Below are 26,337 nucleotides of genomic sequence, written 5' to 3'. Positions count from 1 at the left end.
TTTCTACTCTTCCACTTTATTCGTTGAATGCAAATAGTAGCTGGGTATGAGCAAAAGACCAAGGCGCTCAAGACGCGAGGCCACTGCTGCAGAGGAGGCAGACTTTGAAAAGTATTCAGCTGAGGAGCAGCTGTCGTTACTCGAAACATGGCTCGAGTTGGCTAAGGCATCAACATACGAGGCAATCAACAGCCATCATCGCGACTTTCTTACAATCAGGCTTTACGGGAAAGACCCTCTGGACGAGGTTGCAACCCTGAACGACAAGTGCGAGACTGCACGGGCAGCTGCAGGCGATAATGCTGACCACCAGAAGCGGCTTGCTACCATCGAGCAGTGCTTGGACGTGGTAATGCGCCTGGCAAAGACCCATGCTGACCTAAAGGAGGTGGACGAGCAGATCATGCACGGTGAAGTGGCAGTCGCAGCGAGTACGATAGCCGAGGTTGGCGAGCTGCTAAAAGGACTGGAAGGCGAGTGTCCGCGGTTCATTGAACACAGCGCGGTTGCCACACTGCAGACACAGTATATCAAGAAGCGAAGCGCCTTGCGAGCCGAGCTGGATTATCTGATGTCGGAGATGTATGCTGTGCGTAGCATTGGGTCAGTGTACGAGCTTGTAGTTTCATACAGCGTCACGGCCAATTACGATGGTGTTCCGTACGAGACGCCTATAACCATCAGTGACCTGCTCTTTGCGCTGACTCAGCTGGGCCAGGACAAGGAAAAGGTTACTGTGCTGGCTAGCGCGCTGGTGGAGCACTGGTTTGTACCCCTACTGCGCTCTCCGGCTGAGGCGTTAGCGGTGAGCAGAGTCAGCATGTTTGCCACTATGAATATCGGTGCATTCACATCCGACAGGCGTGAGAGCAGTGTACATCAGGGCACTGATTTGATGGTCCGGTGTGAGCTGGTCAGAGACAAGTGGGAGACAGTGCTGAGATTCATCCGCGAAGAGATATTCCACGACATCAACCCAATGGAGGACCATACCGAGATCTATGCATACCTTGGCGCCAAACTCTGGACATCGCTGTGCCCTTTGCTGGAGGAATTCCTGCTTATTCCGCTAGTCCCTACTGACCTGGACAGCATCGCAGATACACGCGCGATGGTTCCACTGCTGAGGCTTGAAGAAACATGGCTCGAATACGGTCTTATCACCCCTGACGCGCTAGTGATCAAAGAGTCGGTCAGATCATCGCTGCAAAACTATGTCAACAAGCGCCGGCGTGACTTGCTGACTACTGTTGCTAGTATATTGGCTACTGATGACACCAACACAGTGGTTGTGGGCGGTGCAGGTCCAGAGGCAGATGTCCTAAGTCAAATGACGTCTGGCGGCAAGCAGTCGAGCGAAAAGGATGGCAAAAACAAAGGCAAAGGCAAAGGCAAGGGTTTTGCAGTCAGTGCCGATGATGCTGATGATGGCTCGGGCTCATTGTCGTTTCCCCGCTGCTCGATCAGTGTTCAGGCGCAGATGCTGATCGAATTTGCTCGAGAGACGATCGGGCTGAGCCTCGAGGACGATGCCAAGACAGCAGTGCTCTACTTGCATGCGGTGCGGGATGCGTTTGCCCTGTATCGGTGCCTGATTCCACGACAGTGGGCGACCGAACTGCTAGTCAGCCCCAAGCGTGCCTTTGTCATGCACAATGACTGCGAATATATTTGCCACCACCTGTCGACGCTTGGATTTCGGTATCGCGAGCAGTGGCCTGCGGTGGTTAAATCCGCAGCCACATTTATTGATACCATAGGCGCATACCGCGTCTTATCCAAGTCGTGCTTGCAGTCGCTGCTGGGCCGGTACAAAGAGCAGCTGATGCAGGCACTTGGGCCATGGAGGGAGCGCGACAAGCTTGACGAGGCTATACTGGGCGACGCTGGCATGTACGACACGCTGGAAGCGAAGCTCACCGTCACCTGCGGGCTAGTAAACCAAATTGCTCACATTGGCCGCACTAATCTGTCACGAGTGACGCATTTCAAAGTGCTTGGCTTACTGGCAGACGTAATTGTTGACTGTGTCTGCCAGCGTATCGACGAGATGCACTCGATCAGTGATCTGGGCGCGCGCACGTTGCTCCGGTTAATCAGCCCAGTGCTGGAGCTCGAGGACCGTCTCGGCTATTGCGCCGTTTCTGGCACGCAGTCCCGACCCGCAATGCGCAAGGCGCCTATTGCAAAGCATATGCCGTCCTGGGATCGCTTACAGAAACATGCCTTGCAGCTCAACGCTATTTCTGACAAGCACCCAAGCTGACCCAGTCTTTCAGTACGTGTTGTTTGGCATATCTATTCGAGAAAGAAAATACACTCTGAAGCTGCTGCAGATTAAGCCTGGCCTGGGGCAATGCCTGGGGCCATGCCAGGAGCCATGCCAGGAGCCATGCCAGGAGCCATACCAGGAGCGGTGCCTGGCATGCCCGGCATACCGCCAGCCATACCCGGGTGCTGCTGACCGCCCTGGGCCATGTTGCCCTGCTCAGCCTCCCACTGCTGCATCATCTTCTCGCGATCCGACTCGAGCGCCAGCGGGAACACGATCAGCAGCGCACTGCTTGTGAAAACCCACCCCAGCTTGCCTGCCAACCGCAGGCCAAAGTTGCCCCAGCTGTAGATGCTGCTGACTGTGCTCGAGATCGCCTGCCGCTGCTGCGCCGGCACAATCTCCTTGAGCGCTGCCAGCCGCTCCAGGAACGACTCATCAAGTACATCGTCGTCCTCGCCGTCAAAGTCCGAATCGTACTCGGACTCGGAGTCAGAGAGATCCTTCTCAATGAGAGACTCGTTGTCGCTCTCAGCATCAGTGGTGTACTGCGAATCTGACTCGTACTCGTTCTCCTCGACCTCAACAAGCTTGACCATTGCCGTATGGATTTATCTGTGTTGCACTAATAAGGGGAAGGATAATACGCTAAAGAGAAACAGGCCCCAGGCAGGCGAGCACAGCTGCCTGACAGTCAGCAAAAACTATAGACACAAACCCGCGCAATCGGTGATCGTGTAATCTGATATGCGATTACTGCTGTGCTTGGCCAGCGGTTCGCCTGCTCAGCCGATCGTCTTGGCTGTCAGTCCCCACGACACAAGGACAAGCGACTGAAGCGTCTCGTCGACATTGGCATGGATGGCCAAGTACCCGGGCTCCCTCTTCCAAAACATGCTGCTGTCAAACGTCGCCACGATGTCGCCCCGGCCGTTGTGGAGCTCCCAGTGCCTTCTTGGCACCACCACATTCCACTTGTACTTTTCGCCATCTGCACCGATAAACTTCCACCCATTCCGCTTGCTCCTCTGCTGCGCTTGGAATACCTTCCCAAGACCGGTAATAAGCGTTTTCCGTGACAATGAGTAATCAATGGTCGCAATGACGCTGATATGTCCTCCCTGGCCACGCATGCCTGAAAAAAGCGTATCCCCCACAGGCGCTATGGTCGCATCGTCATCGTCATTGTCAGCAGCATCATGAACAGAGTTTAGCGCCAGCATTGACAAACGGGTTCGTAGCAAGTATGCAAGATGGTCTGAACGCCGGGCATGTGCATAGCTGTCGTGGTGTCCGTCAAACACCACCCAATCTTGCAACGTGTCTTCAGTAAACAGAGTGAATGTAGTTGGAGGCATCGTTTAGAGATAATAAATAGCCAATGGACAGGTGGGTGAAGAAGAACCGCGTAATCCTCATGTGGCATCGTGGCCCATCATGTACATCTCTTCATTAACAAATAGGAACTCAATCCGCGAGTGCATGTACGGATAATGCATTGCTATTGGAACTTTTCTAAGGATACAAGTACTGGCCTGAATCAGCTGACCAGGTAGAATAAATCAGAAACTATCTGTGCTCCGTGTCACCGCTCCTTGATGTCCGAGTAGACAGTGATGCTCGGCGCCGAGCATGCGCTTGTGGTGAGGCGTCGCCGGAATAGCGTCTTCGCTGCCAGCGCCCACGACAAAAATACCAGGCTACGCATATCTTCATCAAAGCTGTTGTGAAGCGTTATATACCCCGGCTCTTGTCCCTCAAACAGGTTACTGTCAAATGTAGCAACAGTGACGCCCTTGCTGCTCTCCAGCCCCCAGTGCCTCTTTGTGTCGACGAGGTACCATTTGTATTTGATGTTGTTCACGTCGACAAACTTCCAAGCTTGACAGCTCTTCCGCATAATGGCTCTGTAGTCGACAGTAAGCCCAGTAATTTTTGCCTTTCGAGCAGCTAACTTTTCAGTTATAGCAACGACTTCGGGCACAGGGGCCTGATTGGTAAGCCCAGGGGCAATTGTCTCAGCGTCTGCCTCGCTCATATCGAGTTTGTTCAGAACCAATGCGAGAGGACTGGCACTAACTGTATATGTAGGCTGTCCGAACTTGGATGCCTGCTGGTAATGATCCAAGCACCCTTCGAAGATATCCCAGCCCTTTGAGTGGCCTTGTGCGAAAACTGTATAGGTTGTTGCGGTCATGGTGAGTTGGGTAAAAATTGGATAGTAGATCGTCTTGTTTTGTGCGTCAGTGCAAGGTGCTTATATAGGACCGTGGCAATCACGAAGATTAATTTCGCCAAGATTTGCCATGAGATCTTGGCAGCAACTAGAAAAACATAGGTAAAAAGCACTAAATATAGATAGGCCGTTTTCTTTGGCGAATCAGATTATTAAGATCGGGATTCCTCTTGGCGGATCTAAAGTTAGACTACCACATGCTGCCAGCATTTACCCACTGCATAGTATTTGGCTCAAACAAGGTGATGTCACTTTGGATCCTATGACATATGGCATGCATCACATAAATTTACTAATGCGAATTACCTTAGAAGCCGACTTCATAAGGCCATACTGAGAATATGTGTGATGACTAATTTAGAATTTATTTCGAAGTGTGTTTGAAGATAAAGGTAGAAGCAGGCAGGTCTCGCGTTAAAGTTTATTCTCTAAAAGATACAGCCTTTTGCACTCACATGTTGCACTGAGCAGCGAATATACCCTAGTGGAAGTTCAGATTGCAGGCCATATTATTTGCATAGGTAAATTCATATAAATCCTACATAACCAAATGAATATTCAATTACTATGCTGTGATTTATGACTAGTTAGAAAGCTGAAGGCAAGCAGCCGAATGTTTTGTATTGTATTCGGACACCTTCACAACTGCAGAGGAAAAACCTGGCCTCCTATCGACAATACAAAGTCAATATACACCGCATTTCCAAATCAGGAAATGCGGTCAGTTGCTGGCACTTTCTTCGAAATGGTCTCAGAGAAAATGGACATAGGAGTGAGAAATAAAATCTTAGCAGTCAAGAGATTAGTTGTGATACCTGTGGACAATTGTCGAAGTGGCTTTAAAATAGCTACTTCAGACGTTGTTGCTAGAAAAAATCGTCACTACACACCACTTTATTAACGACTATGACCACCACATATGTTTCTAGTCACACGCTTTAAGGGGTTCAATCATAGTACCCACCTTGATTCACACTAGCGTGCAATATTGACCAAGGACAGATATTACGGACTATTATCCACGCAATAAAAATGGAATAGCATAAATAATCCATTCCAAAGTAAAAATATGATACACAAAAATGCGTTCATCCAGGATCGAACTGGAGACCTTATGCGTGTGAAGCATACGTGATAGCCGACTACACCATGAACGCACCGTTTTGAGTTGTTATTGTGTCGTGTCTGCAGCGAGAAGCGTTTCCTCCTGGTCGGGGGTGACTGCTCCCACAGAGGGTTGGGGGCATTCGTTCTCGCGGTACCTGCCCCTCTCGGCGTACTCGCAGAAGTAGGCATCGTCATAATGGTGCTTGAAGGTAAAATAAATTGAAATCACAAAAATAGAAGGTCTGCTCGGCGGTCGTCGGTCGTTCTCTTATCTGTCTGTCCCTGTCTGGTTCTCTCCTGTCTCTCCGTCAACAATCCATACTTTTTATAGTAGGACATTACCCCGCCCAACACGGCGACGTCGACTACATTTGTCAGCGTCGGGAACTTATGCACAACCATGGAAGGTCGCAACATACATACCACCCATATATGGAGTATCGGGTGGCGCAGTAGCAGTCAGTCATTGACGATCACTCGGGCATCGGGTCATCGGGCAATTTGGGGGCTCGACTCGGAGCTTCAAGCCCAGACGTCGCAGACGCACGACAATTGTTATCGCTCGGTGGGAGTGATAATATGCTAGCAAAGGAGCTAGCGTTGGAAGAGCTCGAACCGGAGCTCAGACGTCAGGGAGAGAAGGTCGGGATCGTAACGGGTTATATTGGAAAACAGGTTCTGAGTTAAGGAATATTCGGGGGCTTGTTGTTCTTGTCTTGTCCTGTCGGTCTGACTTCTCCATATATATGGAGTAGTCAACGAGTGTCTTGACTACACTTTATGTGTAGTATGTATGATAGGAATTCCTGTGTTAGGATCCGTAAGAGGAGCATAAAGGGCGGACTTGTTCCGTAGACGAGGCAGTGTACTTGTGTTTATATTGCGAGTGGAACCTTGTGCGTGTGTGACGTTGTCTTGACCCGGGTCTTGATCTTGATCTTGATCTCGAAGGTGGGCTTCGTCATGTTCATGCTCATCCGAGTTGAGCATAACATTGTTATTATGCTCAAATCCGATGAACATGAACATGATGACTCGGCTCCAACTCCCATGATATCCCCTGACCCAGCTCCCACGGATCCAAGCCCGCAGGTGGTACAACAATGCAGTACCTTTATGCCGCAAGGACCAGTAACTGGTATTCCTGTCGTTCATACACTGAGCGGCAAAATTGAGTCACAAAAAAATTTCAACTTTTACTTACTATATCTTTGACATCAGATAACGTAGATACTTCTATTCATTATATGTTGGATGGGGCTTAGCATAGTATAACTATATGTAGTCAAAAGTTCGCTAAGCATTGTACTTTGTATGATATTGAAGTAATAATAATATACTAGAAAAATTTAAGTGGCAAAAATTTGGCTCACTTTGATTTCATAGTGCTATTTCTATACCTTATCATTGTTTGAATGGTGTGAAATCTCTGCACATAACTCTGCAGCACTCCCTCTTCTATATTGATATCTCATTCACAATGCTGCTTAACAATGCATAGTACTATCACGTATTCAATGTGTGAAGAAAAAATATGAAGGAAAAGTTCAACGCCTCAGCAATGCCTCCATACTTATAGATGTTGAATATATAGTTGATACTTACGTGACTAGTATTCAACACTGAAGGGAAATGAAATTGATAGCTAGTTCGGAGAAGGAATAATCAACAATAAATGATGAGCAACTACACTTATGCTCTCCTTTGAAGCAATGTAATTCTATGATATGACTTTTTATATTATCAGTATATACACTGGGCGGCAAAATTGAGTCACAAAATTTTTTTTCAACTTTTTGATGCTATATCTTCGTCATCAGATAACGTAGATACTTCCATTCGATATATGTTCGATGGGGCTTGATATAGTATAAATGTATGACATTAGATGTTCTTTAAACATCGTACTTCGTATGATATCGATACAAGAGTAAAAAACTAGAAAAATTTAAGTGGCAAAAATTTGACTCACTTTGGCTTCATAGTGCTATTTCTATACCTTATCATTTTTTGAATGGTGTGAAATCACTACCTATAACTCTTCTGCACTCGCTCTTCAATATTAACATCTCATTCATATCGTTGCTCAACTACACGTAGTACTATCATGTATTCAATATGCGAAGAAAAATTATGAAGGAAATGATCAACGCTTCAGCGCTGCCATCACTCTTATGGATGTTGATTGCATAGTTAATATTCGCGTGATTTGTACTCAACGATGACAAGAAATGAGTTTGATAGCTAGTTCACTGAGGGAGTAATCAACTATAAATGATGCACAACTACACTTATGCTCTCTATTGAAGCAATGTAATTCTATGACATGATTTTTTATAGTAACAATATATAGATAGGTAGAGAGGATACTACTGTGGCTATCTGCTCTATACTATGAGATATCCATATGTAACCTCTGTGCCTAATGATAAGCCATTTAATCTGAATCTCAAATTTTGCAACTTTCTTGATCCTTCTTTAAGCAGCTCCTTCCGATCAAATACACAATAGATCAAATCAAATGTACTTGCTATACAAAGCACAAGCCCCACAGGTGACACTGAGAATGAAATATCTGAATGAATATACTCTATTCTGCCAAAAATAAAAAGAAAACCAGAATCTATGAACAATAGAAAAAGTAGATTCTGAGTTTAGAGTAGTGTATCTCTATACAGCTAAGGCTATTGCTTCCTTAGTAGAAGGGGATGTGACATACTGATCAGTGTATATATGATGATATAAAACATACCTTGATTACATACCTATGATAAGCAGTAGGAGAGTGCAAAGATTATGTCCAAAGTATTCATCATCATATAAATGGCAAATTAGGCTACCAGTTGGCTAGATATGAATACTGCTTCTACTGTATGATGATCAGTGTAGTTCCCTAGATATGATGCGCTACTCACATATAGGGCTTCAATATGAGTATGATCTGATAAAGGCCAAAATTCATCGTTTTTGGCACCTACGTTGCATTGGTCAAGGAAATTATATATACGTAAGTAAATGAAACCGTTTATTCATGGGTAGTGAACTCGATGCCTGTGCGTATCGCTGCAGTCAAAAAAACCTATGGTGTCTATGCTAGTTAGTGAGAAAAAAATCGACGAATTTTGTGAGCAAAATTGAGTCAAAAATTTATATTTTTAAAAAGTCAATTTCTCGCTTATTTCAAGAGTGATAAGCACATAACTACATGAAATAGATTAGTGCATGACATACACCATGATTTAATCTTATCATATTCAATGAACGTCGTTCTGAGAAATAAATTAAGATTTTCGATGATTTTGATTTTTGTGACTCAATTTTGCCGCTCAGTGTAGATAGGAGATCAGTCAGAAATTGTAAGTTATTTATTAATTATTAATATTTTTATTATTTTCTTATTCAGATGCCAAATATGGTGCTTCTATAAAACCCCCTTCGGCATCCTGAAAAATTTCAGTTGATACATAATTAATATGCTTCTACTGAGATAGAGGCTGGGCCACAAGAAATCAACTGAAATTTTTCAGGATGCCGAAGGGGGTTTTATAGAAGCACCATATTTGGCATCTGAATAAGAAAATAATAAAAATATTAATAATTATTAAATAGCTTACAATTTCTGACTGATCTCCAATGGATTGTCTAAACATATCTTCTGGGGCTATGATTAAGGAATTTCTTCTTGGTAATGGAATCAGTAGCAATGATATTCTTGATGATGAAGATAAAATTGGAACAAACTATATTAGCTGGTTTACGGAAGAAGATGAAATAAAAATTAGGAACAAGTTGTATAATAAATTTGTTCAACTTCTAGAAAGTGGTGAGGTTCGTAATCAACTTACTTCTAAGCTATCAGAGCTAGTGATGCCAACTTCTCAGCAATTTGGTGAAACACTTGTTACTTGTAGGAATGAAGGATTAATGAGGCTTGAGCTCACTGTTCACTCTCCTGAGTTGAAAGAAGTAGAATGGAACATAAACTTAATTGCTAGTACACTAGAGTTTCTTAGTGATTGTAGGACATTTGCAACATCTTATGAAAAGCAATGGATGGCACTAGTTGATCAGATTTATAACAAAAATATGTTGTGCATTTACTTCCATAAAGAACATGCTCTTGGTTACTGCCATTGGTTCAATAGGACAACTAAGAAAAAACAAGGAATAGCTAAAAAGTTGAAAGAGAATGAGGATGTGATGACTGTTGTTTCCAATCTTACATTTAATGGACACCCAACTGTTCTTCTTACATATGCTACCAGTAGTGGTCCTCTTGAATCAGAAGTTGTTCTAAGAAGAGATAACACAAACATCACTATTGTTCCAAGTCAGAAGAATTCTTTCTGGCCTGTTGCTTCAAGAGAAAGACAACAACACACATTTGCTGAAATGGGACTTGTAAACTATCGTGGAATGCATATTGATTGGCTACCTGCTCAACAAGCAAGAGAGAAAGTTTGTCTCTCAACTCTCTCAAGTGTCAGTGAGGATACTGATGACCTAGGAATAGATGATCTTATTGCTGATATCAGCAACATTGAACTTGATGATCTAGAACCCATATACATAAGAGAAAATACTGATCTTAGGCCAGCTAGATACAAAGTTGCTTATAATATACTTCATGCTGGAGATGAGTTCCTAGTTAGTCAATATTTCTTATACACTTTTAGAGGGTTGCTATTCTACTATCTAGATATCTATATGATTCACAATGGGGTCATTCCTAGACTTGTACATTTTAGTAAATTACAATTTTGTTAGATAGATATTTGAATAATCATTTTCAGAACTATTTATTGCTACTAAATATTTTTTCATAGTTATTATTTGTTATTGTGTCCAGAATGTTTTTGTGCATATAATTGATTTTAAAAATACAAATATTTTTTTTGCTATTTCACCCAAACTGCCATCGGCATCTTGGAAAAGTTTCAGTGAACATAATTTCAACCAGAAAGAAAAACCTTTGCATATTTGGGGTTAATTATCATTGGGCAACAAAAGTCAATATCTCAATAGATGTGGCTAAGCAAACGTAGGGAAATTATGTTCGCTGAAACTTTTCCAAGATGCCGATGGTGGTGTGGGTGAAATTTGTATTTCATTGAAATTGCCAATAGTTTCAACATGCATAAATAGTTGTTGTGCAGATAACAAACTCTGAATGACCTCGTTATTGAAGAATTTTCTATCAATGCAAAATTCTTACTGAAAATTCCTATTTTAAAAGTTGCTTATGACATGTCTACATAGAAGTTCATTGACTCATCAATTTTAGCTTGAATAAGTCTATCTTGTAGTTCTCTCATTGAAGCTTCTAGTTCTACTTTTTGTGGTAAGCTACTTCCAACTTCAGCATGTGTTGATCTCTCCTGGTTGTTGCTTGGATAGTCAAAGTTAGATAGAACCCAAAGTGTGTGGTGATGTTCAACAGGAACTTTACTAGCTGCTAGGATCTTCTTCATATTGTAGAGTAAGCAACAGAGTTTAAACTGCACATTATACATAGTTGTGTTTCTAATTCTCACAACTTCTCTATTTGAAAGTCTCTTAAATGTGTTACCTAGTTCTCCAAATGTGCTCTCAACCATTGATCTAAATGACCCAAGTTTGCTATTATATTCTAACTCTGCCTCACTTAAGTTGGTTCCTCTTGGCTTTCTAACTGGTAAGCAAAAGTTATGCATTCCAAAATTCTCATTCTCTTCTGCTTCTGTTAACTCCTCCAGAATACTTTGAGGATAACCACCATCTAAAACAACACAATCTACTGGAGAGATGTATTTCAATAGTGACATGTTCTTAATCATCTTAGAATCTGGGTGGTCTTTACATTCCTCAGTTGGTGAAACAAGGACAACCATTCCATTCAAATCAATGCAAACTTGTGTTCTATATCCTGACTTCTTCAACTTGAAGGAATAAAGATTTGGTTTGTATGCACCATTATGTAGTGCTCGTGAGTCATGGCCATCTAGCATAAGAGTAATATGCTTAAACCCTTGTGGATTCTGGATCTTTGCTGAGATCACTCTTAGTTCTGGAGTAGAGAACAATGTGTGCAAGTAGTGTGAAAGCTTCTTGTTCAACTCACTTAACTCTGAGAGATAGAACATGTTATGAATTACCTGATAGCTGCTCTTAGGAATAAACCTCTCCATCTCATTGATTGATAGCCCAGCAACTAACTGGTACAAAATCAAGAGTCCTTTCTCAACATTTCTGTATGGACATGGATACTGCTTTCCACCAAATAGAACATTTAGGAAGAAGAACACAGGGATCATTCCAAGTTGCTTCACAAGTGTATCTTTGATTAGTTTTATTTCTTTCACTTCATGAGCTTCACTCCTATAGTACTTCTGTTGTTTATGTACTAACCAGTCTTCATCAAGAAATCTCCACTTTGTTGTGTAGAGCACATTCCACTCCTTCTCTCTTAATTCTTGTAATTGATTGTCCATCAGTGTGAGGTAGTCATAATTAAAAATTTCAACTTTTATCAATTTTAGAAAATGGGATCATTCCAGAACTTCTTCAAGCAACACTTAGCTGAGATGTGTGAGGAAGAAAGAGATATGCTTACTCTGCTACTTATTCATGACTTTGATATGAGTGATGACCTAGCAATACAAGTGCATAATTGGATCCAACATATTGCTACTGATTGTGAGGTAAGGGTTGAACATGTGTATGATGTTTGTCATACTTTCCATAGAGATATGGAGAGAATGGTTGCTTATACTATGTTTTAAAATGGCTGCTACTCAACTGTGATTGTTCTATACCCTACACTTACAACTCTCAGATATATTGTTGCTTTGATTCACCTAACTGTTGAGAAATTGCTTTTCCAATAGAACTGTCAGCTGGTGTCTTAATAAGAGTTGGCTGTTTATCTCTCCCTTTAATATGAATATCAACATAGAAGTATGAGTGTCCTCTAAAAGTATGGAGTGCATAATGTGTAACTGTAAATTCATCACCTAACTGAAGAACATTGTAAGCAACTCTATATAATGAAGGTTTCAGATCTGTATTCTCTTTGATAAATATATGGCTAGTTTCATCAAGTGCAATATTGTCTATTGCTGTTGTTAATGCATTGATGTTTTCCTCATCTGTAGAATATTCAACCTCTGACATTTCTGATAGACATATCTTACTCTTTGCTTGCTTGCTGTCTATCCAACCAATATGTATTCCTTTGTAGTTAACTAATCCCATCTCTTCAAAAGTGTGATACTGCTTAGTTGTAGGATAAGTTGACCAGAAGGAGTTTCTCTGACTTGGAACAATAGTTATATTCTCATCAACTCTTCTAAGAACTTTTTCTGTTTCAAGACCACTCTCAAGTGAATCATATATTTGATAAAGTGTAGGTCTATTGTTGAATGAGAGATTAGCAACAACTACCATTGGATCATCATTCTTGTTTAGCTTCTTAATAATTCCTTGCTTCTTTGATGTGATAGAGTTAAACCAATGACAATATGCTAGAGTATGCTGTTGTCTCACATAAATACAAACTGTATAACAACTACTAACTTTATCAACAAGTGCCATCCACTGCTTTTCATAAGAAGTTGCAAATGTTCTGCATTCATTCATGAACTGAACTGTGTTATGAAGCAAGTTGCTATTCCATTCAACTGTTTGCATCTGAGAAGAATGTACAGTTAGTTCTATCCTAGTCAAACCAGAGTTTCTGCAAGCATACAATGTTTCTCCAAAGTTGTGTAAAGTTGGCATTATAAATTCAGAAAGTTTAGAACTAAGAGGATTACGAACTTCACCACTCTCAAGAAGCTGAATAAACTTGTTGTAAATTTTGTTCTTAACTTTAACATCTCCTTTCTTTGTAAACCAGCTAATACAGTTAGAACCAGACTTGCGTAAATCATCAACAATATCTTTCTTTTCAACTCCTCTTTCTAAAAGGTATTTATATATAATATTTCTAGATGACACATTCTTACAATCCATTGTGATGTCATAATTCTGTAGATATATTTTGTGATCAGCCATAGCAGCAAACTTCACTGTTAACAAAGAACTAGCAATTGCAATGTTTGGTGTAGATACTTTGTAAATAGCAACTGGTCCATATTGCTCACTAATCTTGCTTCTAACATACTTATAACCAAAACCTTCACCAAATACTTTATGCAATCTAACACTAGCTGACTTCTGCTTTACCTTTATATCTGATTCGCTGCATTTCTCAATAACAACCTCAACAATGAATGAGTCAACAAATATTTCAGAAGAATGCTCAAATCCAAGTTGCTCTACACCTCTAGCAGTATACCTAGCATCAGCAACATCAGGCATATTTCTTCTTTCTAATAACACTCTTGATAGTAATGCTCTTAGTTCACTTTGGAAGGGGGTCATTCCTGGACTTGTAAATTTTAGTAAATTACAATTTTTTAGATAGGTATTTGAATAATTGTTTTCTGAACTATTTTTAGCTACTAATTATTTTTTTATAGTTATTATTAGTTATTGTGTCCAGAATGTTTTTGCGTGTATAATAGATTTTAAAAATACAAATATTTTTTTTGCCATTTCACCCAAACCGCTATCGGCATCTTGGAAAAGTTTCAGTGAACATAATTTCCTTGTGGTTGCTTAGCCACATCTATTGAGATATTGACTTTTGTTGCCCAATGATAATTAACCCCAAAAATGCAAAGGTTTTTCTTTCTGGTTGAAATTATGTTCACTGAAACTTTTCCAAGATGCCGATGGCGGTTTGGGTGAAATGGCAAAAAAAATATTTGTATTTTTAAAATCAATTTTACACGCAAAAACTTTCTGGACACAATAACTAATAATATCTATGAAAAAATAATTAGTAGCTAAAAATAGTTCTGAAAACGATTATTCAAATATCTATCTAACTAAATTGCAAATAACTAAAATTTATATGTCCAAGAATGACCCCCAGTGAAGAAAGTGTAGAATGGGCCCATTGCAATAAATGACAACTTTTAAATTTATGAGTGCCTCACAATGATGAATCATCAATTACAAGAACTCAGAGAAAGGGAGTTTTATAAGCTCTACACAAACAAGTGGAAATTTCTGAATGATGACTGGGTAATTTTAAAGCAAGCAAAATATCACAGAAGTGAAGTTCGTGAAGTAAGAGAAATTAAGCTTATAAAAGATACACTTCTTAAACATCTAGTGATGATTCCTGTTTTCTTCTTTCTGAATGTTTTGTTTGGTTGCACTCATTATCCATGTCCTTACAGAAATGTAGAGAAAGGATTGCTCATCATATACCAACTTGTAGAAGGATTGTCAATCAATGAAATGGAAAGATTCATTCCAAGAAGCAGCTATCAAGCTATTCACAATATGTTCTATATTTCTGAAATGAAAGATTTGAACAAGAAACTAACATACTATCTGCAAACAATGTTTTCAACTCCAGAACTACGAGTCTTTGCAGCAAAGATGCAGAATCCTCAAGGGTTTAAACATGTAACACTATTGTTAGATGGCCATGACTCAAGAGCACTACACAATGGAGCATACAAACCAGATCTCTATTCATTCAAATTGAAAAAATCAGGATATCGCACACAAGTATGCATTGATGTGAATGGAATGGTTCTACTTGTTTCACCAACTGAAGACTGTAGAGATCACCCAGACTCAAGAATGATTAAGAACATGGGGCTGCTGAAGAACATATCACCTATTGATTGCATTGTGCTTGATGGTGGCTATCCACAAAGTATTTTGGAAGAGATGACTGAGGAAGAAGAGCAGGATACTTTTGGACTGCACAACTTTTGTTTACCAGTAAGAAAGCAGAGAGGAACAAGCTTATCAGAAACAGAAGCTGAATATAATTCCCATCTTGGATCATTCTGTTCAATGGTAGAAAATACATTTGGAGAACTAGGCGATACATTCAAAAGGCTGTCAAACAGGGAGATTGTTAGAGTAAAGAATAGGAATGTTTACAATGTGCAAATGAAGTTATGCTGCTTACTCTATAATATGAAGAAGTTACTAGCAAACAGTGATGTGCATATTGATCATCATCACTCACTCTGGGTTATGAGTAACTTTGATTACCCTGATACACATGATAAGTCAACACAAGTGGAACCAATACATACTTTGCCCCAAAAAGCAGAGTTAGAAGCATCTATTATTGAAATTCAAAATCGATTCCTTCAATCTAAAATTGATGACACATATGATTGCTTGGTGCATATTGATTAATTACAGATGGAGTACTAATGACTTGATGACTTGAATTTGATGTTTTAAAATGGCACAGTTTGATTCTTTCTAAAAATGATTGTATATATGATTGCTTGGTGCATATCTATTTATTACAGATGGGGTTCTAACTACTTGATGAATTTATTATGATTTTTTAAAATGGCATAGTTTGATTCTTTTTAAAATTGATGATATATATGATTGCTTGGTATTAGAAAAATAGTTATAAATAGGATGATAACAACTTGATGACTTGAACATGATGTTTTAAAATGGAAGCTTTTGATTAAGTCTAATTCTATAAGGAGATCAGTCAGAATTGGTTAGCTATTTAATAATTATTAATATTTTTATTATTTTTTTGTTCAGATGCCAAATATGGTGCTTCTCCGAAACCCCCTTCAGCATCCTGAAAAATTTCAGTTGATTTCTTGTGACCCAGCCTCTATCTCAGTAGAAGCATATTAATTGTGTATCAACTGAAATTTTTCAGGATGCCGAAGGGGGTTTTGGAGAAGCACCATATTTGGCATCTTTGTTTATTTACTAATATAGTTGCTAGAATCTTTTTGGCCACTGCTAAATATTCTGTATTTTAAAATATTTATCTATTGCTAGTAGTTGATTTCTTATTTGTTAATTGGTTATTCTGATAATAGATATTTAGTTTCTTTAAACTTTTATATTTGTGAATGGCCTCCATATCATAGAAATACATTGCTTCAAAGGAGAGCATAAGTGTAGTTGCACATCATTTATAGTTGATTACTCCTTCAGTGAAGTAGTTATCAATCTCATATCTCTTCAGCGTTGAATACTAGTCATGTGAATATCAATCATGCATTCAACACCTATAAGAGTGAGGGCAGTGCTGAAGCGTTGATCATTTCCTTCATATTTTTTCATCTCATATTGAATACATGATAGTACCATGCGTAGTTGAGCAACGTTGTGAATGAGATATTTATGTAGAAGAGGGAGTGCAGCAGAGTTATGGGCAGAGATTTCACATCATTCAAACAATGATAAGGTATAGAAATAGCACTATGAAGTCAAAGTGAGTCAAATTTTTGCCACTTAAATTTTTCTACTTTTTTACTATTACTTCGATATCATACAAAGTACAATGCTTAGCAAACTTTTGACTGCATATAGTTATACTATGCTAAGCCCCATTGAGCATATAATGAATAGAAGTAGCCACGTTATCTGATTATGAAGATAAAGTAAGTAAAAGTTGAAAATTTTATGGCTCCATTAAGATACTCAATGTATTATAAGAAATTAGTTAGGTTTCAATAGCACCGACTCACAAAGGTCCTCGAAGCAGTTGGTACATTCTTCGAATGGTTTGTAGCATCCACAGCTACAAGCTAAAGCACCGTCATCATCAATCATAGGGTTTTGTGGATCACCTGGCTGCCACCCTCGTTTGCGCTTTTTGCTACAGCAGCTGCACTTTTCTTTCTCGCCACCGTTTTTGCTGCCGCCACAGCATGATGAAGCTGCTTGCCCCGACAGCTTATCGGTGCTCGAGGTTGGCTCACAGCAAGAGTCCTGCTCCACGATGGTTTCTTGCTGCGGTAGGACTGGGAGGGAGGTGCTTGAGCAGCACGAGTCGGTGGCTACAGCTTGAACTTGTGTTATTTGCGCGGGCGGATTCCCTGTTGGCTGGCTGCTACAGCACGAAGACTTGGGTGCGCTTGGGGCACGAGGGGTGGGGTCGGCCTTGACTGTACAGCACGAGCTGCTAATGGCAGTCGTGGGCAATGGAGGAATGACTCCTGCTGAGAATCCAGAGTCCTCTACTTCAGGAACATCAGCTACGGAAGACGACGACAAGGATAATGACGTGGATGAACCGTCACTGCTGGTGGTAGTCGCTGTCGAACGAATAGAAGGAGGCAGTGGCCCCAGGACGTTCTCTACCCACTCGCTGGGGTCATCATCAGAGTGAATATTGAGCTCGGACGAAGAGGCCAACGGCTGGCCAATGCGGGCTTCAATCGCGTGAATAAGTAATTCCAGCTTCTTCCCGCAGTCGCACCCGCATTTGCAATCAGGCTTCTCACCATTCTGCGTTGGAACTGAGGGCCCTGAGGACACCTCGAGCATGCGTTGCGCGGAATCGCCATTAGGAACAGAGGTAGTGGCTGGTGGGCGCGATAGAGGCCGTATATCCTGGCCACTATGAGCGTCAATAGAATTCGGTGCTGGCGTACTGGCAAACGGTAGCTGGTCTTTTGCACGGGCCATCTGCTTTTCGTGTTCCCTGTGCGCAGCCAAGGGGGGAATCTTACAGCATGGCGCCGCAGGTCCACTTGGGCAGGCGGGCAGCCCATCGTCCTCGCTGTCTAGCGTTTGGGTCAAGCCCTGAGGCGCCATCAGGTTGGCACTGAACGACTTGGCAGTCTCCTCGACGATCTGGGCCGGATAGTTCTTATTCAGGTACGCAGAGAACATGGGGCGGCAGCAGGCGCAAAACTTTTCTTCAGTGCAAGCACACGGGTTCAGCAGGTTCTCGATCGAGCTGATGCGGCTGCGTGGCAGCTCCTCGATGTTGAGCTTGCGGCTCTTGCGCTTGGCTACCGCTGGCTTGGTGTCTTTGTCCATGCACTCGCATTTGACATGCGCCTTGTGTGTTTTGCGCATGAGCCGGCAGCGCTCACACTGCGAGACCGGCCGGCCTTTGGGCCGAATTTCTATCAGCTCCCGGCTCGTGTGGTTGCAGGACGACGCTCTGTGTCCGCGAATGCATGCCTGGCACGCATACTTCTTGCCTTCAATCAGAATCATTGGTATATGAAGAGGCTAGCGAAAAGAGTGTAAATATACAGGCAAGACAGCTATTATTAAGCAGCAAGGGAGCAGCAAGGCACGAAAAAATGGTGGGAGAAAGGAAGGTTTGCAGCAGGCAGCAGCTGGCGCCTGCGTCCAATTGCTGCGGCCGCACGTGAGCTGCGCATTGTGTGAATGGCGGTATTGCGGGGAACCGGGCGGTGTCGACTTGTACCCGTGAGCGTATATTGTCTCTCACTGCGCAGGCTCGTGTGGGGCCGAGGAATAGCGATGTAAACGATGGGGTACTCGCTGACTCGTCGTTCCGCTCCAGTTCGATAGCCATTCGGGCAGTTACAGGAAACGTATCTATGTTTGGGAAGATGAGGTGCTGAAAAGCTAGTAACGGCGTAGCCGCATAAAGAAGGCATTCGGGCACTGCCTGCTGTCCCTGGGAAGGTATGACTTGTAGAAGTCCACAGCAAAGCGCTCGGGCTTGAACCCAAACCGCTGGTAGAGCAGCATTGCCAGGTTAGTCGCCGACACATGCAGCGTGATATCTTTGGTTGGCATGGTCTGGGTCAGGTGGTGGATCATAAAGGTCGCAATGCCGGCGCCCTCCCACCCCGCAGCTACTGCAATGTACGTGAGATAGGCCTCGGGCGTCAGGAACGCACAACCCACCACAGTACGCTTGTACAGGGCAACAACACTGAACTCTGGATACGTCAGAGCATCGCTCATGTCAACACCGGGCCAGAAGGTGCGGCACAGTAGCGCATTCACCTGTGGCAGGTGCTCGCGTTGAAGGAACACGTAGTCAATAGGTTCGCAGTCGTGGAGATCAATGGGATGGAGATGCAGCTTGGCGAACAGCGGGTGTGCTCTTGCCTTGATTGAGCGATGCACATGCAGCGCAGCAAGACTGGAACGGGATCCCAGGCGTCTCTTGCTTGTTTCTGGCTTAGACACGTCGATGAAATCACGCCAGATATAGGGGCGAAGGAATCGGCCATGGAAGGGGCTGATGGTAGTTGCCGACGTCGTCAGGCTGTCGTCCATCACGGCGCGGCCCAGCAGGCGGTGATGCAAACGAGTTGATGTACGGTGTCGCTGTGAGCGGTTCGAAATCAGCGGTGTCAGAGTACTTTTGCAACGAGCTGGAGTCGCCACTCTGCTGGTGTGACGAGGCTGTTGCACGCCCACCGGGACCACCATCGTGGTCACTGTCGTCATCGCTCGAGTCGCTGGCAGCGTCTTCACGCAGCAGCCTGTGCTGCCTTGTAATCAATCTCCCGCCCATTACGACACGGCTCTTGCGTCTTGGCCATGTACTTTGCCACCATAGCGTCGATATTAAATACGCGCTGGCCGAGGACGCGCTTTGACCGACGCATATGCAAGCGGCGTCGCAGTCGCCGTGCCGACATATTCAGTGGCACTTTGCTTGCATCCAGGCGCGAGCACAGATCCCATTCTGCGCGCTCCTTCATTATCCCTAGCTTGCTGGCAGCTGCCGATGGCGGATCAAAGAGCGGGTTGGGCACGGTGCTGGACGAGTGAAGTCCAGCCGAGAGACAGATGCGAATCGTCGGGTTTGGAATCGTCCTCGTGGATAGCAGTTTCGTCATCGTCGTGGTCGTGGTTGTCGTCATCGTCTTCACCATCTGTGCTCGTGTGGGAAGGTGGAATGTTTTGCTCCTCGTCCTTCGTCGTCAGTGGGGATCTCTCTGATCTGTGACAACTGTACCAGGGCCGAGGATTCAGCTGGTGGAGCGGCGGCTGGGACCAGCCTCAGCTCTCTGGGCCCATCATCATCCCTGGGCCAGGTCCTGGTCCGAAGCCAGTTTGGTCGCTGTGGGCCCCTCAATGTCCTTTGGGGTTGTTTGGCGGCACAGGCTCAGACTCCTTTGCTTGTAGCAATGATTGCGTATTGCCTTTGGTGCCTCCCTTTTCCATTTTCACTTCGCTCTCTTCGTCGTCCTCGCTGCCGCTGGACAGTGTGATATCCCCCATCGCCGAGCCGGTCGACCAAGAGTCCAGTGAGCTGAGTTCTGATCCGGAGTCAGCATCTACACGGTAATAAAGAAAGTTGGTATATTGAGCTGAACAGAAAGTATATATAGATGAATGGCAAAAGGCACCAGTGGACATAGTCTGCCTATTCACCGATCCTCCGCAACTGCCACTGTAGTCGTAGGGGTCTCGTTGAACTCATGCTTACCAAGGCCATCACCAGCATCCACCACTCCTCCGTCCTTGGACTCCTGTCGCAGTCGCGAACCGAGGCATTTGACTCGATCTCCTCTGACTTGTCGGCGCCGCCCGAAGTCCGCTCCTTCTCCATCTTTGTGAACAGCTCAAAGCTCTGCAGCAGATCCATGTCGGCATCCAGAGACTTGAGCGTGGGCCGGGAGCGCTTTGCCCTGGCCTTGCGCTGCCGGTGCTCGTCCTCTGAGTCGTCGTCGCTGAATGACACGCGGTGGCGCGCATTGCTACGCTTCCTGCCCTCGTTGAGAACTTCCAGGATCTCCTTCTCTGCCTCCGAATTCGGCACCGTGTCGTCGTGACTGCGTTTCCGCGACACCTTCTTTGAATCGCCTCTGTGGACATTCCGTGGCGCCCGGCCCGACGAGTCAGCCTTTTTTGTCGGGCCCTTGAACTTGGCCATCGAGGGCGCAACCACATCCTGCAATGTCCAGTTGCCCGGCTGCTGCGTGTCGTCGAAGCCCGACTTGAACAGCAGATTGTGTGTTGACAGGCACCCGGCGACCGTGTTGTGCCATGTGGCAGTCTTCGCCTTTCCCCGGCATCAGCGCGTCCCAGTTCTCGTTGATGGTGGCGCAGATGTTCTCCCGCCACCTAAAGTACTTTTTGTCTGGCTGTGCGTGGATCAAGTGGTAGAGCACGATGTAGATTACCTGCACCCAGCTCAGCGTGTCGCGCTCGTACTCCTCCTTGCCGCTGTTGCAGACGCTGCATGTGAACGTATAAAAGCTGTCGCCAAACAGCGGCTTCGTCTTCAGGCACGACACGCAGTCCCAGTGGAACAGCTGCATGCATTGGCTGCACTGAAGCATCGGGTCGCCGATGGTGTAGTCCAGCCCACAGTAGCAGTACACGCCCTCCTTGTTGCGCTTGTGCTCGCTATCCCACTCCAGCGCCTCGAGCTAAACATCAATGAAAATAGTGGTCTTAGCGGCGCCGTGTTCCGCTGGAGCCCGTGTGCCCAGCAAGTGCGGAGAATGTGTGCTTACATTGTACTTGAACTTTGTCGCCATGGCCATGAATGTTGTTTACTTGTTGTGAATGTATGCGAGTGCAGCTGTGGTTAGTGGAAGCGAGAAAGCAAAACACAGGCGGCCTGGAAAAAACGCTATTTTTTTCTTTCTCCAAACGCCACCTGGAGCGGGTAATCACAGGAGACAGAATGAGCCGTGATTAAGATCAATGGCTTGCCATTTCTGGTTCAGGCGGCCAAGGCGTGTGCCCAAGCAATATGGCGTTTGCGCCTCAGCACATCGGGTCCTCGGACTTCAGTTGCATATTGCTGTGTATTAAAAAGTATGTAGAAATGCTGTGGATTGCAATAGCCCCCTTGCGGAGTAGCTCTCGAAACTCCACTCACACCAGGCACACGTTGTAGTAGGCGCGCTCGCCATTGTCCTTGGTGCGCAGCTGCCACTCGGCTGCTCCCATCAGGTCCTGGAACTGGCTGGAATTGGCCATCGACTTGCCGCGCATGCCGTTGCGCGAGCAGAAGTTCTTGTAGGCCCGGAACGCCGTCTCGAACGACAGCCATGCGTACGGCTTGACGTCCAGGCACTTGTCGACAAACACGCCGAAGAACTGGCGCACGTCCTTGGGGATGCTGGCCGTGGCGCTGTCCAGGTCATCCTCATCGGTCTCGTCGGTCTCCGCGTCCGATTCTTCCTCGTCCTCTTCGTCGTCATCGCCGTAAAGCTGTCCGTTGTAGGCCGATGGGCCGCGATGCGCAGCCGCCGCCGGCTCAGCCTTGCGTCCGTTGGCTGACCGGCCAGGCAGCTCGTAGACTGACGACGTGCTGCCCGGTGCCTGGCCGCCACGGCTCCGCTGGAGCGCCCGCGCGGCATGGTCTGTGACTCGGTGATGCGGGTCTGGTTGCGCAGATTCGACGACTCCTTCGCCCAGCGGCCGCTCGTGCCCGCCTGCATCCGGTTCTGAATTGACAGTGGCGACGACCCGCTGGACGAGCCGCCCGAGCCGGAGTGGGACGACGCCAGCGACTGGCGCGAGTTGGCGCTGTGGAACGGCGCCATGTTGGTCGCTGACAGCGAGTTTCCAAGCCGGGCACTCGAGCTGCGGCGCTGCTGGCTGCTGCTGCTGCTGCTGGGCGTCGCCAGCAAACGGCGGGGTTTGCTGCTGCTGGAACTGCTGGAATTGCTGGAATTGCTGGAACTGCTGGAACTGCTGGAACTGCTGCTGCTGCGGAGGGGCCTGGCTGGCGCCGCCGAGCTGAGTTGCCAGGTGTGGCGACGATGCAGACATGCCCGACTGCATCGCCGCGCGCAGCGGATGCACATCGGGCTGGGCCATCGAGGCCCTGGCTCCGGGAGCACCGGTGTAGATGGATAGAGCCACGTCGTCGTCGTCATCGTCATGGCCGCCGCCCATCATCATGCCTGCCTGGTTGCCGCCCATCATGTGCGGAGGCACCATCTGCTGGCCGCCGTAGAACGTATTGCGCATATACGGACCGCCAATCTGCTCAGCTGAGATGGACGGCGCCTGCATCATGTATGGCGCACGGCCCGACATGCCGCTCATCATCGACATGTTGTCGTCGGCCCAGTTGGGCTGGCCACCGTACATGCTCGGGAACGTGCCGAAGCGCGATCCGGGCTGCTGCTGGCCCATAGGGCCGATCATGGTGTTCATGCCCATGGCCTGGTTACGGCGCATTTGGCGCTCCTTCATCAGACTCGACGAGTCGCGGTATTTCTGCTCCGAGCGCATTTGCTCGCGCGTGGCAATCGCACCAACCAGTCCTGTGGGCCGCTCGATCGGATCGACCTTCTTCTCGACCGTCAGCAGCGGTCCAGCGCCACCGCCGTCCAAGAGACCGCCACCGACCATGCCCGGCTGCTGCATCTGTCCGCCCCACACGCCGCCGCCAGCCATCGCATCCATGTATGTCATCGGCCGCTGGCCATTGGCAAAGCCCATAGGCATGGCGCCGCCCATCATCTGCTGCTGTTGCTGCATCATCATCATCTGCTGCTGCTGCATCGGGTCCTGCCCCATCATCATCTGCATTCCGTTCATGGCCTGTCCAGGCAGCATGGTCTGGCCGGGCATCATTGGCTGCTGCTGCTGCATACCGCCAAAGGCTGGCATGGCTGTTGAGGCCCGCTGCATAGTGGCACTGGATCCGATTGATCCGTATTGCATCGGCTGCTGCCCCGGCATCGTCTGCCCCATCATCATCGGCTGCTGCTGAGGAAGCTGCTGCCCGGGCAGACGGCTGCCCAGCGGTGCATCGCTGTCCGAGTCGCTGCTGTCCGACTCTACGAGCTGCCGTCCAATTGGTTCGCCTTCAGCGTGGTTCGTAGGTGGAGGCGACTCGACAATCTTCAGATTAACGATGGCCTCCGAAGCCTCGTCAACAAACGAGGCCCGGTTGCCCTCCAGGCCCAGCGCAGGTGTCGGGATCGATGGTGCCGGGCCGCTCGTGGTGGTGGCTGTGGTGTTGGTGTTTGACCCACCCGAGATGCTCGACAGGCGCGCATCGGTAGTGCTCGGCGACTGCCCGGCGCTGTCTTCTGACTTTTTGCTCTGGCGCTTCAGGAACTTTCCGGCCTCGCTCTTGCGGCCGTTGCTGTCTTTGCTGTCTTTGCTGTCCTTACTGCTCTTGTGCAGGAAGCTGAAGGGCTTCTTCTTCTGCGGCGTCTCCTCAACAGCGACTGCGGGGGGCTCGGCAGGCTTCGGCAGGTGCTCCTCGGCGACATTTTTTGTCAGCGCTGGCTGCACCTGGTACGCAGTGCTGCCGCTGAGCGCGCGTGTGTTCTTACCGTTGGCATAGTTGCTGACAGGCACGTCGTCGTCGTCGTCATCACCATCGCTGTCCCATGGCATGCGTGTCTGAGGCGGTGGCGATTGCGGCTGCTGCGCAATAATAGCGGTGTCCTCAGCAGCCGGGGCAGGCGGTGCGCCGAGAGTGGAGGCTGACCTAGACTCAGCTGCCTGGTGGTGGACCTCCTGGCGCACCATCGGCTTGGCACACCGCTCGGTAGCCAGATTCTCGAGCATCCTGCGCGCAGTCACAGGCTCCATGATCTCGACTGACTTGCTGGCGATGTCGTCAGACAGCAGATACAGGTCGCTGCGGCTCGGCAGGACGTCGGGCATGAAGGCCACGGGCTGGCCATACAGCTTGTACTGGCTGGCCGTCTCGACCAGCGCCGACACCATCTCGCCTGGGTTCTGGAAGATCACCAGGGCGTAGGATCCGCAGGCGCGGGCGGCACTGGCCAGCGAGCTCCGGTCGCTCTCGGCATCGTCGGGCTTGGGAAGCAGCGACTGGTCGATCTCGCAGTCGCCCTCGAATTTGGCAATGACCGCGTTGTCGACCAGGTCGATGCTGTCGGGGAACACCGAGTAGGCGCTTCGGATCGCCTTCATCAGCGCCAGCTGGGCCGGGCTCTCCTCGGAGAAGAAGGCAATCTGGGTCGGCTGCTTGCCTGCATCGAGCACCATGTGGCACGGCACCCACTCGTTGGTGCCTGAGAACCGCACCTGCACGTGGTACTCGGTCGGACGTGCGTCGGCCAGGATGGCAGGATAGCGCTCGTTGACCAGGGCGGCAGTGTAGAACTCGTAGAGCTTTGTGGCCTCGAAGCAGGCCAGACGCATGGCCCTGACCCAGTCGTTCATGGCGCGGTCGTCGACAGACTGCATGAAGAAGCGGTTGGCGCCCGACGAATGCAGGGTCCAGACGCTGTCGCGCTTCTTGAGCTTGCCGACGACGGCGCAGGCAGCGTCGGTGATGTTGATGAAGTTGGGCTTTGTCACGATGTTTTTGATGTGGGCAACTGTGCGCTCGAACTCGGGCGACCCCGGCTGCACGCGGCCGTCGACCATGGCGGTGATATCTTCGAGGTAGGCAGACAGCTGGGAGTCGAGCAGATTCCAAAACATCAGAACGGGGCCGCGCAGCTCAACGTACCACCTTGTCCACTTGCGCATTCCGTATGGTCGCCCGTCGGCGGAGCGGTCGTTCTTCTTGCCCAGGATACCGCGGATGTAGAGCTTCTGGCGGAATGTGTCAAAGTAGGTGGCCATGCTGGCAACGGGCACGAGGCCGCCTGCGCTGGCCGATCCGGTGGCAGCAGGTGGGACCGACATGGTGGATGGAAATGGAGATGGAAAAAGAGAGCCTATAAAAAGGAATAGAGGTCCGTAATCCAGCAGAGCAGAGGGTCAGTATAGGCAAGAGGAAGACAAACAAAATAAACCCCTCGAACGCAAGAAAAACGAGCGAGAAAGGACCCGAGAGGTGCACACAGACGATTGCCCGAGATCAGAAATAGAACCAGTACGGGATTTTTTTGGGGGGAAGAGCGAGAGGCGGTGCCGATGGGCTTTTGCTCGAGGCGTGCGAGGGAGGAGAGACAACCCGGGCAGGTGTGCGTGGGCCGTGGGCAGCAGG

At 46.8% G+C, this 26,337-nt stretch overlaps 9 protein-coding genes and 1 non-coding gene across 10 annotated transcripts; 1 reads left to right on the top strand and 9 right to left on the bottom strand.

The window, feature by feature from the left end:
* Positions 1-46: 46 nt before the first annotated feature.
* DL89DRAFT_285442 (Zw10-domain-containing protein) lies at positions 47-2,266 on the top strand (the record flags this gene model as incomplete). The annotated part of the gene is made up of 1 exon (XM_040889821.1): positions 47-2,266. The coding sequence occupies one exon, from the start codon at positions 47-49 to the stop codon at positions 2,264-2,266; it is 2,220 nt and encodes a 739-aa protein (XP_040741277.1).
* Positions 2,267-2,301: 35 nt separating this feature from the next.
* DL89DRAFT_43297 (uncharacterized protein) lies at positions 2,302-2,964 on the bottom strand. Its single transcript, XM_040891654.1, has one exon. It carries the CDS (start codon positions 2,869-2,871, stop codon positions 2,338-2,340), a length of 534 nt encoding a protein of 177 aa, XP_040741276.1. The 5' UTR covers positions 2,872-2,964; the 3' UTR covers positions 2,302-2,337.
* Positions 2,934-3,681, bottom strand: DL89DRAFT_43236 (uncharacterized protein). The gene has a single exon (XM_040891653.1). It carries the CDS (start codon positions 3,628-3,630, stop codon positions 3,058-3,060), a length of 573 nt encoding a protein of 190 aa, XP_040741275.1. The 5' UTR covers positions 3,631-3,681; the 3' UTR covers positions 2,934-3,057.
* A 76-nt stretch (positions 3,682-3,757) lies between these two features.
* Positions 3,758-4,478, bottom strand: DL89DRAFT_269220 (uncharacterized protein). Its single transcript, XM_040888203.1, has one exon. It carries the CDS (start codon positions 4,467-4,469, stop codon positions 3,858-3,860), a length of 612 nt encoding a protein of 203 aa, XP_040741274.1. The 5' UTR covers positions 4,470-4,478; the 3' UTR covers positions 3,758-3,857.
* Positions 4,479-5,461: 983 nt separating this feature from the next.
* DL89DRAFT_43219 (uncharacterized protein) lies at positions 5,462-5,912 on the bottom strand. The gene has a single exon (XM_040891652.1). It carries the CDS (start codon positions 5,808-5,810, stop codon positions 5,514-5,516), a length of 297 nt encoding a protein of 98 aa, XP_040741273.1. The 5' UTR covers positions 5,811-5,912; the 3' UTR covers positions 5,462-5,513.
* DL89DRAFT_t115 lies at positions 5,592-5,665 on the bottom strand. The gene has a single exon. It is a non-coding gene; the product is annotated as a tRNA-Val (tRNA).
* A 256-nt stretch (positions 5,913-6,168) lies between the features above and the next one.
* Positions 6,169-6,609, bottom strand: DL89DRAFT_269217 (uncharacterized protein). Its single transcript, XM_040888202.1, has one exon. The coding sequence runs from the start codon at positions 6,603-6,605 to the stop codon at positions 6,387-6,389; it is 219 nt and encodes a 72-aa protein (XP_040741272.1). The 5' UTR covers positions 6,606-6,609; the 3' UTR covers positions 6,169-6,386.
* Positions 6,610-18,473: 11,864 nt separating this feature from the next.
* DL89DRAFT_225713 (copper-fist-domain-containing protein) lies at positions 18,474-18,668 on the bottom strand (the record flags this gene model as incomplete). The annotated part of the gene is made up of 1 exon (XM_040884771.1): positions 18,474-18,668. A coding segment is annotated over one exon (195 nt), but the record flags the coding sequence as incomplete, so codon positions are not given.
* Positions 18,669-19,008: 340 nt separating this feature from the next.
* Positions 19,009-21,985, bottom strand: DL89DRAFT_269215 (uncharacterized protein). Its single transcript, XM_040888201.1, has 9 exons — positions 21,908-21,985; positions 21,416-21,820; positions 20,935-21,384; positions 20,875-20,914; positions 20,557-20,722; positions 20,230-20,394; positions 19,962-20,201; positions 19,745-19,921; positions 19,009-19,701 (listed from the first exon to the last, which is right to left on the bottom strand). The coding sequence occupies exons 1-9, from the start codon at positions 21,935-21,937 to the stop codon at positions 19,050-19,052; spliced, it is 2,325 nt and encodes a 774-aa protein (XP_040741270.1). The 5' UTR covers positions 21,938-21,985; the 3' UTR covers positions 19,009-19,049.
* Positions 21,986-22,274: 289 nt separating this feature from the next.
* On the bottom strand, positions 22,275-26,033 carry DL89DRAFT_259278 (uncharacterized protein; the record flags this gene model as incomplete). Its single annotated transcript, XM_040885678.1, has 1 exon — positions 22,275-26,033. One exon carries the CDS (start codon positions 26,031-26,033, stop codon positions 22,275-22,277), a length of 3,759 nt encoding a protein of 1,252 aa, XP_040741269.1.
* Between the last annotated feature and the right edge of the window lie 304 nt (positions 26,034-26,337).

Source organism: Linderina pennispora (genome assembly GCF_002104995.1).
Source record: "Linderina pennispora strain ATCC 12442 chromosome Unknown DL89scaffold_12, whole genome shotgun sequence".
Taxonomy (NCBI): Eukaryota; Fungi; Kickxellomycota; class Kickxellomycetes; order Kickxellales; family Kickxellaceae; genus Linderina; species Linderina pennispora.
This window is presented reverse-complemented; position numbering and strand designations above follow the sequence as displayed.

Coding starts and splice junctions, on each gene's coding strand:
- DL89DRAFT_269217 (XM_040888202.1), bottom strand. CDS start 6,605: ATGCTCAACTCGGATGAGCATGAACATGACGAAGCCCACCTTCGAGAT.
- DL89DRAFT_269220 (XM_040888203.1), bottom strand. CDS start 4,469: ATGACCGCAACAACCTATACAGTTTTCGCACAAGGCCACTCAAAGGGC.
- DL89DRAFT_269215 (XM_040888201.1), bottom strand. CDS start 21,937: ATGGCCATGGCGACAAAGTTCAAGTACAAT. Junction 20,395..20,556: donor TCATTGCTACAAGCAAAGGA/GTCTGAGCCTGT, acceptor GCCCTGGTACAG/TTGTCACAGATCAGAGAGAT. Junction 19,922..19,961: donor ATGGCCAAGACGCAAGAGCC/GTGTCGTAATGG, acceptor AAGGCAGCACAG/GCTGCTGCGTGAAGACGCTG.
- DL89DRAFT_43236 (XM_040891653.1), bottom strand. CDS start 3,630: ATGCCTCCAACTACATTCACTCTGTTTACTGAAGACACGTTGCAAGAT.
- DL89DRAFT_43219 (XM_040891652.1), bottom strand. CDS start 5,810: ATGACGATGCCTACTTCTGCGAGTACGCCGAGAGGGGCAGGTACCGCG.
- DL89DRAFT_43297 (XM_040891654.1), bottom strand. CDS start 2,871: ATGGTCAAGCTTGTTGAGGTCGAGGAGAACGAGTACGAGTCAGATTCG.